Here is a 16,530-nt window from a genome sequence, read left to right on the forward strand (position 1 = left end):
AAATATTAAAATACATATATAGTAGAGTAAGATGCAAAGTTTCCATGCATTTAAAAGATAAAAGATGAGATGTCAAAAAAAAAATTCGGGTACTGTGGTTAGGTGGGCCAGAAACTTCTTTGTTCTCCTCAGGTGGGGGGTGCTCAAGTGCTTTCATTCAAAGCTGTGACAGGGCTTTGTGTTTCTGACCAGCTGGGCCTGGGTTTTTTACTTGTGAAGTTCTCCAGGATCACACAGGAGGGCACAAATTTCTGAGACTATGATTATGTCGAAGAAGGAGTAGTAGCACTTGTACACCAGTCAGACCGACTTGATCAAGAAAGGAAGATGCACAGAGGTGAAGGCCAGAAAGGCCTTAGAAAAAGGACTTCACTTAGAAAATCAGTTGTGTTGCCAGGAGGCTAAACTTGGCAACACGGGCACATTACTCAGGGTGGTTTTCAGTTATGTCTTCAGGTAGCCTGCATAGCTCCCATCATTTTTTGTTTGTTTTGATTATGCCTTATTATAAATGTTTTTTTTTTCTTTCTCACCATGTTTGATGCCATTTTGCTGTGTTCCGTTTTGTTTATTAGTAGGCGAGAAATAATGGCAGCAGCTACGGGGGATCCTGGGCTCTCCAAATTGCAGTTTGCTCCCTTTAGCAGTGCCTTGGATGTTGGATTCTGGCACGAGTTGACCCAGAGGAAACTGAATGAATATCGGCTGGATGAAGCTCCCAAGGACATTAAGGGATATTACTACAATGGTAGGAGACAGTTCACTCTGTATGTCATCATCTTCTGTCACCTTCTCTGCCCTCTAGAATAGGGTCAGCTTTCCTTTAGAAAGGGACACTCTTGTCTTGTATAATTAATGATCTTCACTGTTTTCTATTTTTACTTCTTGTCTTAATTTCTTTCGTTCGTTCATTCTTTAAATTTGTTTATTTGCTTATTTTTATTTGAATGTAGTTCAGCCACAATGTTACGTTAGTTTCAGGCTTACAACATAGCAATTCAACAAGTTTGTACGTTATGCTGTGCTCACCACAACTGTAGCTACCGTCTGTCACCATACAACACGATTACAGTGACGTTGACTGTATTCCCTATGCTGCACCTTTTATCCCCCTTTTACTTCCTGACTTTTGACCCAAGTTCATTTTCACTTCTTTCCCTCTGTTGTGGGGAAAAGAAAGGGAGTAGCGAGACCCCAGTTAATTAATCCAAAGAATGAATACTGATTACTTAGAATTGCTGGGGGAGGAGATTAGAAATCATTTCCCCCAGTGAATCTTTCTTTCTTTCTTTTTTTTTTTTTTTTTTTATTCTTGACAAATTTCTGAGATTCAGAAAAGCTGTGGCATCTTCTGCTAAGTCCCTGTTGAGTATGGATGACCAGAATTGCACAGGGCAGTTTGGGCTCAAGAAAAAGAACAAAATTATTCACAAACGTTTTAGTTATGAATGCTGCTATTACTGACTCATAATGGAAAATGTGATAATGCTTCTGTCCAGGTGATTCTGCTGGGCTTCCAGCTCGCTTAACATTGGAGTTCAGTGCTTTTGACATGTGAGTTTTTTTTTTTTTTTTTTTTTTTTTTTTGCTTAAAATCTAAAAGTGTTTGCTTTTTGTGAGGAATGAGCATTCTTAACTTTGCACATAGGTGGACCACAGGGAGAACTGGGGGAGCCTCTGGGAGCAGGGCCAGGTCCTTGATTCTTTTGTCCCCATTATAGCACAGAGACAAGTGTTAGATGCTTAGGACTATCAGATATATTATTTTCAGCAGGTAATTATCATAGCCTGTTAGGTCCAAGTATCATCTAGATTAATTGAGATTTAGATAATATCCCACCTGCTTTTGATTTTAGTTAGTATTTTGTGATCCTTTATTGGTACTTCTTGACTTACTCCTTTAGATGCCTATCCATGGGCATCAGTGAACATATTTATTAGACTACTTCTGTATACAAGCCACTGTGTAAGGCATTATATTATGGGAATACTCAAAGAAATATGACATATCCCCTCAAAGAGTCTTTTTCCCCTGGTTGAAGGCCACAGGGAGTGCTGGAGAGAAGACAGACATTCATTAACTTAATTATGTGGGTGTTTTCACATACATAATCCTTTTCAGACCTGCCAGATGTGAATAATCTCTATTTTTTCAGACAAGGAAACAATGGGTCAGAAGGTAAAGTGGCTTGCCCAAGGTCACATGTGGCTAAATTTAGGAAGCAGGGATGAGAGAAAAGTGAAGTATATTTCTGAGGTTGTAGTCTTAGTAGCTGGGGGCATTTTATTATCTTCTACAGAGATAGACCAGGAAGTGGATACAATTTTAAGAAGAGGTAAGCGGGGCGCCTGGGTGGCGCAGTCGGTTAAGCGTCCGACTTCAGCCAGCTCACGATCTCGCGGTCCGTGAGTTCGAGCCCCGCGTCAGGCTCTGGGCTGATGGCTCGGAGCCTGGAGCCTGTTTCCGATTCTGTGTCTCCCTCTCTCTCTGCCCCTCCCCCGTTCATGCTCTGTCTCTCTCTGTCCCAAAAATAAATAAACGTTGAAAAAAAAAAAAAAAAAGAGGTAAGCTTGTAGAACCTGTTGAGTTTGAGATGACATCATCTGGTAGAAATGCCCTGGAGGCACTGGAGTCAAGGAGGAAGAGTCATCCAGGTAGAGGAGTCGTGAGGCCATGAGACGAAGACTGTTGTGTAAGAAGAACAAAGGACCAGAACAGTGAATGGATCTGATTGGGGAGTCTGCAAAGGAAGACACGGAACTAGCAGAGTAGGCAAGAACTGTCGCAGAGGAAGAACCAGAAAAGCATTACAGAAACCAAAGATGTATGCTTTCAGGAAGGAAAGAGATGATCAACAATATCAGAAACAGAAAGGTCAGAGTTCAGTGCAAGGGTCATTGGATTTGTTGATTAGGCCCTTTGCAGTTCTTGAGAATTGTTTCCCAAAGTGAATTTTACACAGAAGGGTGGAGCAGAAACCGTGTTGAGGGGCTATAAGACAATTAAAGGTTGAAGAATGGAAAGCTTCCGAGTGGTCAACGTTTTTTGCTTTCTCCACATTAGCAGTATCAAGTTGCAGGATGTGGGGAAGGCCAAGTGGTCTTTGTAAGTACTGCTTGGCTTTTCAGAGTAGCAGTAGTCAAAGATTAGGGTGTTCCGAGTAAAGTATCCCTAGAATATATCTTTTATTTTTATTTATTTGTTTATTTTTGGATTTTTAAGTTTTGTTGTTTTTTTTTTAATTCCAGTTAGTTAACGTACAGTGTTGTATTAGTTTCAGATATACGATGTAGTGAGTCAACCTGGTGCTCACCGTGCCAAGTGTACTCCCCAGTCCCCATCACCTATTTAGCCCATGCCCTTATCCCCTGCCCCTCTGGCAATCATCAGTTTGTTTTCTATAATTAAGAGTCTGTTTCTTGATGTCTCTCTCTCTCTCTCTCTCTTTTTTATCCCCTTTGCTCATTAATTTTCTTTCTTAAGTGCCACATATGAGTGAAGTCATATGGTATTTGTCTTTCTCTATTTCACCTCCCATTATACTCTTTAGCTTTATCCATGTCATTGCAGATGGCAAGATTTCATTCTTTTTTATGGCTAAATAATATTCCATCATATATATTATATATACACACCACATCTTCCTTATCCATTATATCCAATTATACACACACACACACACACACACACGCGTGCACACACACACACAAGTCAATTGATGGACACTTGGGCTGCTTCCATAATTTGGCTATTGTAAATAATGCTGCTGTAAACATAGGGGTGCATGTATCCCTTTGAAACAGTGTTTTTGTATTCTTTGGGTAAATACCCAGTAGTGTGATTGGTAGATGGTAGGGTAGTTCTATTTTTAACTTTTTGAGGACCCTCCATACTGTTTTCCACAGTGGCTGTACCAGTTTACATTCCCACCAGCAGGGCATGAGGATTCCTTTTCTCCATATCCTTCACAACACCTGTTGTTTATGTTGTTGATTTTAGCCTTAGAATGTATTTTTTAAATCTCTCCAAAAGCCAATGCATTTGATTCCTGTATATCAAATTGCAAAATTTAATTGCATAACATAAATCCAAAATGATATTAGCCCTTTCCTCTATAGCAGGTAAGTCAGAGATTTGATATGAGATAAATAATACCCCATACTTTGAGGGGAAAGAATGGCTTAGGATAAATAAAATGCAGTCTTGATAAAAATATATTAGTCTTTACACCTTTAAAAGGTATGTGTTGGTGTTTCTTGTTCTCTTCAGAGGTTTCTTGCTCTGTAATAAATTCCTTGTGATTGCTTGTCAGAACAAATCAAATCCTAGTAATCGATCTCTTGTTTTGGTAGAGACTAAGTTACCTTTGAAGCAATTGCAAGATAATAAGGAAAAGAACCAGCAGAGTACAAGCATTAAATTATCTGAAGATGATCAAGGGAGTATATCAACAGTGTAGTTTTAATGTGATCTGGAGAATCTAACATTCCTTGCAAGCTAGACTTGCTCCCACCTTTATTCTGACACTAGATTGGTTTTAATGAAGATTTTAATAGTTTTATCCTTTGGAACAATCAACTATAGAAAAAGCTGTTCACAGATGTTAGGTTTGATCAGATAACAAAATCCAAACATCTTACACTTGAGTGATCCAGAAATTTTGGTTGAAGGAGATAAGAAAATCTGTGATCGTGCAGGTATGACTTCTACATAAATTGCTCTATTTGGTCATATTTTTTCATTGTGCTGTTGAATACTCACAGTGTGCAAGGCTGTGTGGTGAGCCCTTGCAGGGATGAGCAGGAATGAGACACGGCCCCAGTGGTGGAGCTGGACCTGGAAGGCCTGTATCTACATTGGATTAACTCTGTTACCTAGGATAAGTCTTTTTAGTTTCTTCCTCTTCAGTTTCCTCATCTCAAGCTCTTGGCTTCTGATGTTCCTTCTGCTTTTAAAAGTCTGTGATTTTCTGAATCTCTCTGTCTTAGGATGATTGGTGCTTTGGTCTTAGTTAGTATTTGTGTCCCTGCCCAAATTCATATGTTGAAAACCTAATGCCCAAGGTGATGGTATCAGGAGGTGGGGCCTTTAGGAGCCCCTTCCACCCCTTGAGGGAGACTTGGGCAGTCTGTGACTGGAACAGGGCTTTCACCAGAACCTGACCATGCTGGCACCTTGATCTTGACCTCCAGCCTCTAGAACTATGAGAAATAAATTTCTGTTGTTAATAAGCCACCTGGTCGGTGGCATTTTGTTGCAGCAGACCAAACAGACTAAGGCAGCTAGGGAGTTTAATGAAAGTGCTTGGAGCTCCACAGAAGAAAGGAGTTCTTTGTATCCAAATTATTTTCATTATTAATCTTCCTTTGTTTTTATTGCTGTACATTGGCTTGGTTTGTAGGGCAAATCTTTATAAATTTATTCATCAGACACTGAATGTCTCATAAGTGCAGGATGTGTAGGTGTTAGGAACACAAAGACTTAGGAAACACAGAGCTCTGGATAGAGGTAGAAAACAAATATTTGCATTGTAGTGTGCTCTGTGCTGTAATACATGTGAAGAGGTAATCGTTATTTCGGAAATACTTATTGATTGCTTCCTCTGTGTTGTAACAATAGAACGTGGTAGGCACTGGGCATGCAGAGAAGAATAAGACACAGCTGAAAAGCTCTCAGTCCTAGTACTCGTTTATAGATGCCAGGCATATCTCAGCTTCACGTAGCCCCAGATCAATCCCTTATCCTTGGAGTCCCCGGAAGCCTAATGGGGACTCTCTGCCAGCAGTTAGCACCATAAGATCCTCCTCCGTACATGTATTAGGCTCAGTTAGTGGTGAAGTAGTATTTTGTCAGGCATCAACTGTCTTTCACTGGAGATTGCTGTCTTTGGGTAGGGTGTACTGCTGAACCAGTCCCACAAATGTAATGGCCCAAACACAAAGGAGGTTTATTTCTTGCCCACTTAATAGTCCGGTGTTCTGGACTATGGCTGCCTCATTCTGGAGGGCTTGCTTGCAACTGAATTGTCAGGGGCACCTCGTTGGCTCAGTGGAGTGTGCGACTCTTGATCTCAGGGTCGTGAGTTCAAGCCTCACATTGGGTGTGGAGCCTACTTAAAAAAAAAAAGAAAAATGACGGGGCGCCTGGGTGACTCAGTTGGTTAAGTGTCCAATTTCAGCTCAGCTCATGATCTCATAATTCGTGAGTTTGAGCCCCATGTTGGGCTCTGTGCTGACAACGTGGAGCCTGGAGCCCGCTTCGAGTTCAGTGTCTCCCTCTCTCTGCCCCTCCTCTGCCCCTGCTCACACTCTGTCTCTGTCTCTCTCTCTCAAAAATAAATAAACATTAAAAAAAAAAAAGTAAAAAAAAACAAACCAAAAAACTGAATTGTCACTTTACCTTGCCGGGTAGAGACATGCTTCCCTTCACTTAGGTTAATTGGTAGGAGCGTGAGGGCTTACCTGTCTTATAAGGAAGACTGGGAAACATGGTGCCCAGCTACAAGCTGCACATATGTACACTATATCTGTTTAAAAAGAAAAGAATAGATTTTGGTGGACATTCTCGGCATAAATGTGAAACTGACTTATTAAAAAAAGTTTTTGTTTCTCTGGGCTTTCCCTTGAGGAACATTTATCTTTGTAGTCATAAGAAGTATTTTCTAAGCCTCAAGTTGGACTTGATTAGGGCATAACCTTTGCCCAAAAAAAAAAAAAAAAAAAAAAAAAAACTTAAAAAAAATAGTTAAGGAATGTAAGACTCGTCGGCAAAATCATCTGGAACACAGGCTCTTAGTCTCCGTTAACTCCTTAGCCCCTAACACGTCTGATGTGTGCTAGTTGCTCAAATACCTTGAAATCTTGAAAGCAGTCTAAATGCATGGCTGTCAAAATGGGATGTGGTGTGGGTGGTCGAGAGACACCGGTGGACTCTGTTAGAAAATGTTGCAAACAGAAACTCACAGATTATTAGGGAAAGCAGAGATACTGGCACATGCCCCCAGGCTGAGTATGACTTCCTAGGTTCCTAGGGCATGCAGAGCTGTGCCTGTGAAGCAAAGGTTCCTCCAGGTGTGAAGAACAGCCTCTGTCTTTCTTTTGGGGGATTTATCCTGTCCTGGCCACCACCCTGCCTGTGTGTTCTGGAAGCTCTGGCCACATGCCTGCCTTTGGCCAGGTGTAAATAACAGGTGCAAACCAGCTTCAGTACTTTCCACGGTAAGCACCGTGAGACTGAGTGAAGTGAAGGCCAAGTTTCTAGAAGTAGCATCCCCAAGCAGGCCCAAGCTAGAGGCCTTTCTAAGATCAATTCTTTACCTGGTTAGTCTATATATCATTGTGAATTCACTGTTGGCTTTACTATATGGCAAAGATTTCTAATTCTGATCTCCTAGCAGCTTTATTTAGATATATATACCACAAAATTCACCCTTTTAAAATGTGTAATTCAGCAGTTTTTAGTGTATTCACCAGGTTGAGCTGCTGCCATCACCAATTTCAGAACATTTTCATCATTCTGGAAAGAAAGCCTAACCCCATTAGCAGTTACTCTCCCTTCTTCCCTTCTCCCACCCCTGTCCCCCGCCCCCTCCCCCTAGCCTGGCAACCACAATCTGCTTTCTGTGTATGGATTTGATTATTCTGGACATTTCATATCAATGGAGTTGTAGGAAACTAAACTAATATGTATCTAGGATCCAGGATTTGGACCAAATTCTCTTGTTTCCAAGTCCAGGGCTCTTTCCACTCCTCATCCGAGCCACTTCTGTGCAGAACAAGTGAACTTGAACTTGGAGAGATTGGCAGAATGGCTTTCCTTCCCACTATCACCCTTTAAATTTATTTCCTTGGCCACATCCCCTGGTAGAGCTTTACTCATGAAAAGTTCTTCTCCTTTGAGACTTCGGTTGTCCACACTGATTAACTTGCATGAGTACTGATGTTCTAGGAGCCTGGCCGGTGTGCTGGCAGTTGCTCAAATTCTTGTGATGACACTTTGATACTGCATTCACACACCTGGGACATTCGGGCACTTAGGAAGAAGGGTACCTTCCTCTTGTGCTAGTATCAGATTAGCTCAGAGGTTTGCTCCTTCTGTTTCAGCAGTAATTTCTTGAAGCCGAGTCTGAATGTAGAAGGCCTAATGTGCCAACCACTGTGCTTCCTTCCTCCTCCCTCTAGGCTGAGTTTCGCCCCTTTTTGATGTCTCTTTCTCCTTAAGACTGTCTTTGATGTCCTCCTATCACATGGCTGAAAAATATTTTATTAGAGTAGCATTGTGAGAAGCAACCTGTTTGCTGACTTGTCACCCTCCAAGGGAAGGCTCTGACCATGTAAAGTTACTTTTTCCCCAGGACTTGGTATTTGAGCCCCACAGACAGCATTTGGCAGAGCCCTCTGCCCCCATTGCACCCCTCCACACCTCTTCTAGGTTTTGATCTTCTGCTTGCAGCCCTTGTGGACCCAGTTTTACACAGACTCCAAGTGAAGAGACACAAGGTCTTTGAAACCATACAGCTCCCATCAGTGCAGTCATTAAAAATATATATTCTCTCTGCAGTAGTTGTAATTGACAACAATATTAGGCGTATGTAACCTCTGAAACACAAATCAGTCATTTCAGAGAAGAGACCAGATGTTTCCACATCTGAATTTGTATTCGAAGTAACTCATCTTCTGCTCCCCTGATTTTGACTATAAGGGGACAGTGTAGAGTGCGACACACATGTGACACAACAGATTGGTAGGTAGCCCAGGTATGACACATATTGTCTGTATGACTCAGACGACCACCAGGAGTTTGCTTAGCAGCAGCTCTGCATGAAACCTGTTTGGGCTGGGGAGGTCTGGGGACAGCCAGAAGAAGGAGACAAGTTCCCTGCCTGCAGGGAGCTTGCTGTCCTCTAGTTAGGTGTATACGACAGTCTAAAATGGGACGCTCAGTTTCCTGTGCCAGCCATTACCAGAGGAAATGGGAGGGGCCTCCTGGAAAGAGAGGGTTTGGAGCAGGGCCTTGAAGCCTGGGAGGGTTTGAGTGGGGAGTAGGCAGTAGGCAGCCCAGTACCTTGGAGTGGGCTAGTTCTGGCTTTAGATTCCAGCTCTGCCTATTTTTTGTGACCTTAGGCAAGTTACTTAAAACTTTAACTGAAAGAAAAAGCTGTTAAGAAAATTCAAACATTGTGTAGTTCTTGGCACAGTGGAAGTTCAATAAATGATGCTTCCCTTTCAGGTTAAAGATGGGAAAGAGTAAAAACTAGGAAATCAACTTATACTGGAGGAGGGGCAGTGGAAGAACAACATGCCAAGAGATTAGGGTAAAGGGAATATAGAGGCTTTGTGTGTGTGTGTGTGTGTGTGTGTGTGCGCGTGTGTGTGTGTGTGCAGTGCCTATTTTTAGTTCCTAAGCGAGGATATTCATCTTTTCCCAAAGAAATGTGTGGTTGATCTTCTCTTTGCCCTACAGAGCACTGTCTTTTGTCTCCCACTGCTGTCCTGGCTGTGCCTGCCTAACCATGTTTCTCCTGTGTCCAGGAGTGCTCCCACCCCAGCCCACTGCTGTCCGGCTATTGGAACGCTCTTTAACACCAACACACTCGAGGCTTTCAAGGCCGCAGATAAGAAGCTACTTTTGGAACAAGCAGCAGACGAGGTTAGCTGGGAAAAGATGATGTATGTATTCTGTTTTCCGTGGTCTCGGTAGGTGCAGTGTCTCTGATCAGGTGCATGCGTCTGTCATGGAAACTAGCATATAGTGGGTACTTGAAGATAGTCGTGGGCTTTGGTTTATTTCCCCAGCTCTCCTGTGTTGGCGGGAAAGTCAGGGAGAAGATATTCAGGCTCTCAGCTGGGCATAGGCAGGAGTTTCATCGCAGGGCAGTTGTGAAAGCTTTGCTGTTGCTCTCTAATTAGCATTTTGAAGCAGCTTGACCTGTCCCTGAGAGTTCTATTCCTGTGTTTGCATGGCCTTGGGTTCTCTGTTCTTTGTGCTCCTTGGCTTTCCAGTCCAGTCCTGAGCACTGTAATGCTCTCTGAAATGATCGCATAGTCTCTCCAGTATACTTCGGGCTAAATATAAACTATTCCATCTGATTTACAAGGCACCTGTGGCCTGGCCTCTGTGGTCTCTGTGGCTTTTCTCTCCTGTCACTCTTGCCCTCACCTTCTCTGACCCTGTCACAGCAAATCACTTATAATTACTCCACCTACTTTGGTTCTCACCTCTGTCCTTGGGACATGGTGTTCTCTCTGCCGGGAGTGTCTTTCCCTTAACTTGTTCATATCTGAGTTAGTGTGAGGAATTAAAATGGTAGGACAGTTTATCCCAATCCCCTCTAACGCACTTAATCGAGTGGTCTTCGCACTAGTCTTGAACGAAAGAGTCTTATTTATGTGGGTGCCATGGTCAGAGAAGGAAGTCTTCTGCCTTTGGTATCCCTTACATCCCTCGAGATGCATGTAGCTTGTGACCCAGGTGATGATGGTTGTCCTTGGCCTGCCACTCAACTGCTCCTGGGCTCCTGCTGTGGCTGCACATTTAAAAGGCTGTCTCCAAAGAGTTGGGTCAGGTCCTCATCCACCATCAAAAATCACAGATTGCTTCCCACAGAAATCCCACCCCTTGTGCTGGGGCTCAGCCTTCACCCCTGTCCACACTCCCCAGCAGTTCCCACCCTCTCAGTTTATCAGAAGTGGGGCCTGCTCTTCTCTGGTCTAGCTCCTCCAAGGTGATCATGTCAATAGCAGGAACTTCTCTTTGCTAATTTCCCTCTTCCACCCAGTGGCTCCTGTGGGTGCAACCGTTTGTCTTGTTTAGTAACACAAAGTATAGCAGCTAATCTTAGCTACTAAAACATCTTGTGATCAACAGCTGCAGCCCAGTGCCAGCTTCTGCTTCTGGCCACAGTACTTGCTGAGTATGCATCAACTCCTCATTGTCTTACCTTCCTGTCTCAGGGCAAGATAATCCCAAACAGCACTTCCAGAAATCCCCTGTACCTAGTTCAAATCACTGCTTCCTGGAACCCCTTCCTGCTTCCTTTCCCTCCCACCTCCCCAGCCCAGTTCGGAGCTCCTCCCAAGATTTCCACATCTTTTTGAGGTAGCACATCCTACCTGGTGGTGCATTCAGACAATTATGCCTGTCTCCCTCCTGGGACCCAAAGCTTCTTGAGGGTAGGGACTGTGTCTTTTATTCTGTAATCCTGATGTGCCTGGTAGATAATAGGCAGTTAGTAAATATTTGTTGGAGGAAATAATGAAGGCGTGAAAATGTCCTGGTTGCCTCCTTGGATGCTGAGACTCACTGAGAGGAACACTCTGCGTTCTCTCAGTTTCCCCAGGCCCCTCATGGAGTGTGGCTGGTGGAGAGGCCGTGCAAAGTGGCCAGAGTGAGGTAACAACCCACTTTATTGCCTGGGATGAGTGGTGCTGGGCCCTGGTGCTCTTCACCTCTGTGCTTGTCTTGAGAGTGAGAAACTCAGAGAGGCCTGAGAACCTGCCTTGACACTTCTCTTTCTTCTGGCAGATTTGGGAAGCCGTAAAATCGGGCGCTGCCCTCGAAAACCCTGTCCTCCTCAACAAGTTCCTCCTCTTGACATTTGCAGTAAGTAAATAGAATCTCGGTCACATTTAGACTGCTGAGATGCCCTGGCCGAGCCCTGGGTGCCAATAGGGCAGTCTGTGTACTTCTCACTGAAGCTATTACCTGGTGTTATTTAAATCAGAGCTGGTCAAGAAACACTCATTTGATTAGTGGCCCGAAGGCGCTGGCACTTATCACCGGTGCAAAATTAATTCATTCTTACTGATCTTACATACTGCATGGTTTATGTAACACAGTGATGCAAGTCTTGTCATTCAGGACACAATAAAATCAGCTTCAGGGAGTAGTGGTTCTTTGTTGCTAAAGTCTTTATTCAGTATAGTCTGTGGGGCTCAGTTGCTGGGTCCATCACCATAAGAAAAAGATGACATCTTGGGGATCCCAGCTATCCTCCAGCAGCTTCTGGACTAGAGGAGTTCACACTGCTCTACATAGTTTGTCCACACAGTTGTGTTTTTTTTTTTTTTTTATTAAAACATTTTTTTTACATTTATTTATTTTTGATAGAGACAGAGCACAAGTGGGGGAGGGGCAGAGAGAGAAGGAGACACAGAATCAGAAGCAGGCTCCAGGCTCCGAGCTGTCAGCACAGAGCCCGATGTGGGGCTTGAACTCACCAGCCGTGAGATCATGACCCGAGAAGAAGTCGGACGCTTAACCGACTGAGCCACCCAGGTGCCCCAACAGTTGTGGTTTTTTAAGAAAGAAAAATGTTTTGTGTAAATGTAACATCTAATGCCTAGGGAAGTAGGGGGAAGGACCTGGTCTTGGTGATGGGTGATATGGGGAAATGAAAGGGTTGATGATAGAGATATGAGCCCCACACACACACACACACTTAACACACATACACGCAGGTGTATGTACACATATATGTACATGAGTGTATGTCTCTATATATCTACATATGAAATGAATTTAGCCTTTATAATTAGGTTGACTATATAATATTCTGTCAAGTGTATGTTCTATAGGTTTTTGTACATCTAGGTTGTTTCTAATATTCACTATTTTGTAAAATGCTGCAGTGAACAATATTGGCCATACTGATTTTTTTTTCCTGTTCATTTTATTTCTTTAGGATAAATTCTCTAGAGAAGGCATATAAACGTATCGACGTTGATGTGTATTAAGTGTACTGTTTTACCAGCTTCATCAGCTTTGAATATTAATCTTCTTCCCCACATCTGTCTATCTTCCTCCTTCCTTCCTTCCTTCCTTTCTTTTATTTTCTTCTTTTCCTCTTCCCTTCCCTTCCCTTCCCTCCCCTTCATCCTCCCCTCCCCCCTCTCCTCCACTAACCTCTTTCTTTCACCAAGTTATAGGTCTTACCTTTCTTCCTGCCCCCTGAACTAATCCTGTTTCTTCTGAATGCTGCCTGATTTGCTGCCCAAGGCAAAGGAGAGAATGATAAAAGTCATACTGAAGGTCATGCCAAAGGCTGGCTATCTATAAGGAGCACATTTCCTAACGAGTTATAATGCTTTCTGTGTAATAGTGGGGGAGATAGAAAAATGTTTAAATTCTTCATGAGATTACTAGCTGCAATTTGGCATTAATAATTTGTCTGTAAATTTGAGCAGTTTTGTAGATCTGCCACTAAGAGAGAGATAAGTGGTGCTAGTTAAAGATTTCTGGGTTTGTTATTTTAACATCAATATATTTTCTGTACCAAGAATTCTAGTTAGTAGAATCGACAATTTGCATTTAATAAGAAAAATAACATTAGCTCTTAGTTAAAGTCTTAAGGCATTTCCTAGAGTTAGCGCGTGTGTTGGCCCTGTTGCCCTTTTTACTGACCATTCTTAGCCTACCTTAAAAAAAAAAATTAAGTCTCTGTCTTTTAAAATCTTCAAATACAAAGGGCTTTGTGTTTAATTTTATCAAGATCCTTTGTATCCTGAAAAGAATTCTAAGAAATTCAAGCCTTTTGGCTTTTGAAGATGATCTGATAAAGCTTCTTAGAAATTATGAAGTCCTTCATCTTGAATTGTTTAACCTTTGACTAAAGATCAGTTATGACAAATCATTTAAATACAAAGAAGAGAGTATAATCTCTGGAGGTACTTTTGCTTTTCTTTCTGCTGTTTTTAGGATTCAAAGGAACAGGCACTTCATTAATTTCTATTTTGTAGTTTGTTTTGCTGTTGTCAAAAGGGAATTTGTTGTCAGTTGATCAATTAATGGCAGAATTAGAGACTGGAATCTATAATGACTAGGCTTTCTCATCTAGACACACATTTATGTATACATTTATATTTATTTAAAAAGTTATCTAGTATGATTTCATTTATATGAAAATCTCAGAATAGTCAAATTCATTGAGACAGAAAATAGATTAGTGGTTCCTAGGGGTTGGGGAGAAGGGGGAATGGGGAATTCTGTGAATGGGTATTTCTAACTAATAAACTAATGAGAGTTTCTACTATTGGAGTTTTCTTTTTGGGGCAATGAAAATGTTCTGCAATTGAGTGATGGTGGTACAACCTTGTCAGTACCCCCAGACAAACATTCAGGTGTATATTTTAACATGGTAAATTTTATGGTATATGAATTTTGTCTCAAAAAGTCATCAAACAACTATCTATTGTTTATTCTTAGTAAGATTAAAGAAGAAACATTGATTAGCCAAATAAACAGACTGATGGAGAAGCTGTCAGACACTGAGATAACTGTGAGATCCCATAATATGAGTGATTCAGGCCACAAAGGCTGCAAGAGTTCAGGGCAAAAGCATCCAACCTGGGTGGAAACAGTTATCTAGAGAACAGCTTCATGAGTCATTGCCCCTGCCTCACTTCCCCTGGTGGGGGAGCCATCAAATATACCCCTGAAGATGTAATCTCATATCGCTGATGCTCCTTTGCTCTTAGAACCTCTTCTGTGACTCATGACTCACTTTATCTCTGCCTGTATAGAGAGTGAGCTGCCCAAGGGCTGGACTGGGTTTTATTTATCTTCTTATTGTCAGAGTGTCTAATGTATTACCTTGTACATAGCAAGTGCCTAATAATTGTTGACCTGAATTTCACCAACAAAGTATTTCTGAAAGCAGCATTTTATTATCTCAGGCATATATAGGTTATGGATAGCACAGCTTCTTCAATACCATGCTAATTCATTTGACTGTGAAGAGCGATAACCATGTTTGGTGGCTGTGCCTCCCCAGAAGGGTCATTGAGTATGTGTGGTTCTGCGGAGGAAGCTGATATTTTGGAGATGGAATTCTGCTTCCCTCTCCACTAATCAATATCTTTGTTTGGCTGAAGTTCTTTCCTTCACCCCCCCCCCCATAAGCTTCAGTTTTCTGTCTGTAAAATGGGATAATAGTTACCTCTTGGGATGGTTTTGTGTATTACACAGTGATGATGATAATTGTCAACACTTTCTTTAGCAAGTAGATGATAAATATGTTTATCATGATATATTATTGTTTGGTGTGTGGGTATATTTTAGGAGAAAGACAGAAATTCTGTATTCTATCCTGAGTTCTGTTGGAGATAAGACTTTCTGACCAGGTGATTCTATGTTGTGCGCCTCAATGTGTCTAAGTGGTGTTGGGGAATTACATCAATGAATGCATTTCAGTTTCATCATTGGTTATAATCCTCTTATATTCTTTCTTCTAGGATCTAAAGAAGTACCACTTCTATTATTGGTTTTGCTTCCCTGCTCTCTGCCTTCCAGAGAGTCTACCCCTCATTCAGGGGCCAGTGGGCTTGGATCAAAGGTTTTCACCAAAACAGGTATCAACAAATAAAGCAAAATGCAGGTAAAATTGGACTTAATGAGCTTGAGTACTTTATCTAAAGGCAGGCAGTTGTCTGAATGAAGAGTTGGTCACTGTGGAATCCTCCAAAGGTGGCACTAGGAGCAGACTTATTTACAAAATGTTTGTAGAATCATTCCAAAGGAGTAGTCCAAGATACTTTTCCAGGTATTCAGTGACATTTGGTGAAAGGCTGAGCCAGTAGAGGAGCTATAGGAACATGTTGAAAGTCTGCAAGAATTTGCCAAAATGTGGTTTTCACTTTCATTGTAGAAGATCCCAAGGTACTAGTATACTTTGGGAAGAGAGTCTTTGAAACCAAATAGAAGACATTCCACTACCCTCACACCAAGTTGTGGAACTTCTACATCAGGAATGGTACACACAAAGGTAGTCTTTGTGGTCTAAGGAAGACCATAAGAAAGAGGTGGTCTGAAGGAGGGCAATGAAAATAATCAAACTAGTACAACACAGACCCTCAACCAGATATTCTGATTGTCATTGAGGCAAGGTTTGAGTGGCAAGATGATTTGGATTCATGAAGCATGTCAGTCATTAAACCAAGGATTCTAGGGGCGCCTGGGTGGCACAGTCGGTTAAGCGTCCGACTTCAGCCAGGTCACGATCTTGCGGTCCGTGAGTTCGAGCCCCGCGTCGGGCTCTGGGCTGATGGCTCAGAGCCTGGAGCCTGCTTCGGATTCTGTGTCTCCCTCTCTCTCTGCCCCTCCCCCGTTCATGCTCTGTCTCTCTCTGTCCCAAAAATAAATAAACGTTGAAAAAAAAAAATTAAAAAAAAAAAACCAAGGATTCTAACAACAGGGAGAAACCCTTATTGATCAAAAATTAGTAATTTTGTTTAGTATAAATCAAAGGTTGTGGTTTTGTGGAACTAGTTTCCCAAGAATAAGTGTAAGTAGAGGAAAAGGATTACACCACGAGGACTGACTGCTGATGGATATGGAATTTCTTTTAAGAGCGACATACATGTTGTAAAATCGTTATGTTGATGGGGCTCCCAGTTGGCTCAGTTGGAAAAGCATCTGACTCTTGATCTCACGGTCATGAGTTCAAGCCCCACATTGAGTATAGAGATTACTTAAAAAAAAAAAAAAAGGTAACTTTAAAATTAGTTGATGGTTACATAATCCTGTGAACATGC

The 16,530-nt window shown here is 42.1% G+C and overlaps 1 protein-coding gene across 4 annotated transcripts in view; it reads left to right on the forward strand.

The window, feature by feature from the left end:
- ATG7 (autophagy related 7) overlaps window positions 1-16,530 on the forward strand; it is a 249,548-nt gene that overhangs the window by 15,709 nt on the left and 217,309 nt on the right. For 2 of the 4 annotated variants that reach the window (XM_030307412.1, XM_030307413.1), the window contains exons 2-6: window positions 576-748; window positions 1,500-1,554; window positions 9,532-9,649; window positions 11,525-11,602; window positions 15,232-15,348. In XM_030307412.1, the coding sequence (XP_030163272.1) occupies window positions 589-748; window positions 1,500-1,554; window positions 9,532-9,649; window positions 11,525-11,602; window positions 15,232-15,348 (528 nt within the window). In that variant the 5' untranslated portion in view covers window positions 576-588. Of the gene's footprint in view, window positions 1-575; window positions 749-1,499; window positions 1,555-9,531; window positions 9,650-11,524; window positions 11,603-15,231; window positions 15,375-16,530 lie in introns of all 4 variants that reach the window. The other 2 variants (XM_030307414.2, XM_030307415.2) reach the window with 2 other exon arrangements.

The sequence above is a fragment of the Lynx canadensis genome, chromosome A2 (assembly GCF_007474595.2).
Source record: "Lynx canadensis isolate LIC74 chromosome A2, mLynCan4.pri.v2, whole genome shotgun sequence".
Taxonomy (NCBI): domain Eukaryota; kingdom Metazoa; phylum Chordata; class Mammalia; order Carnivora; family Felidae; genus Lynx; species Lynx canadensis.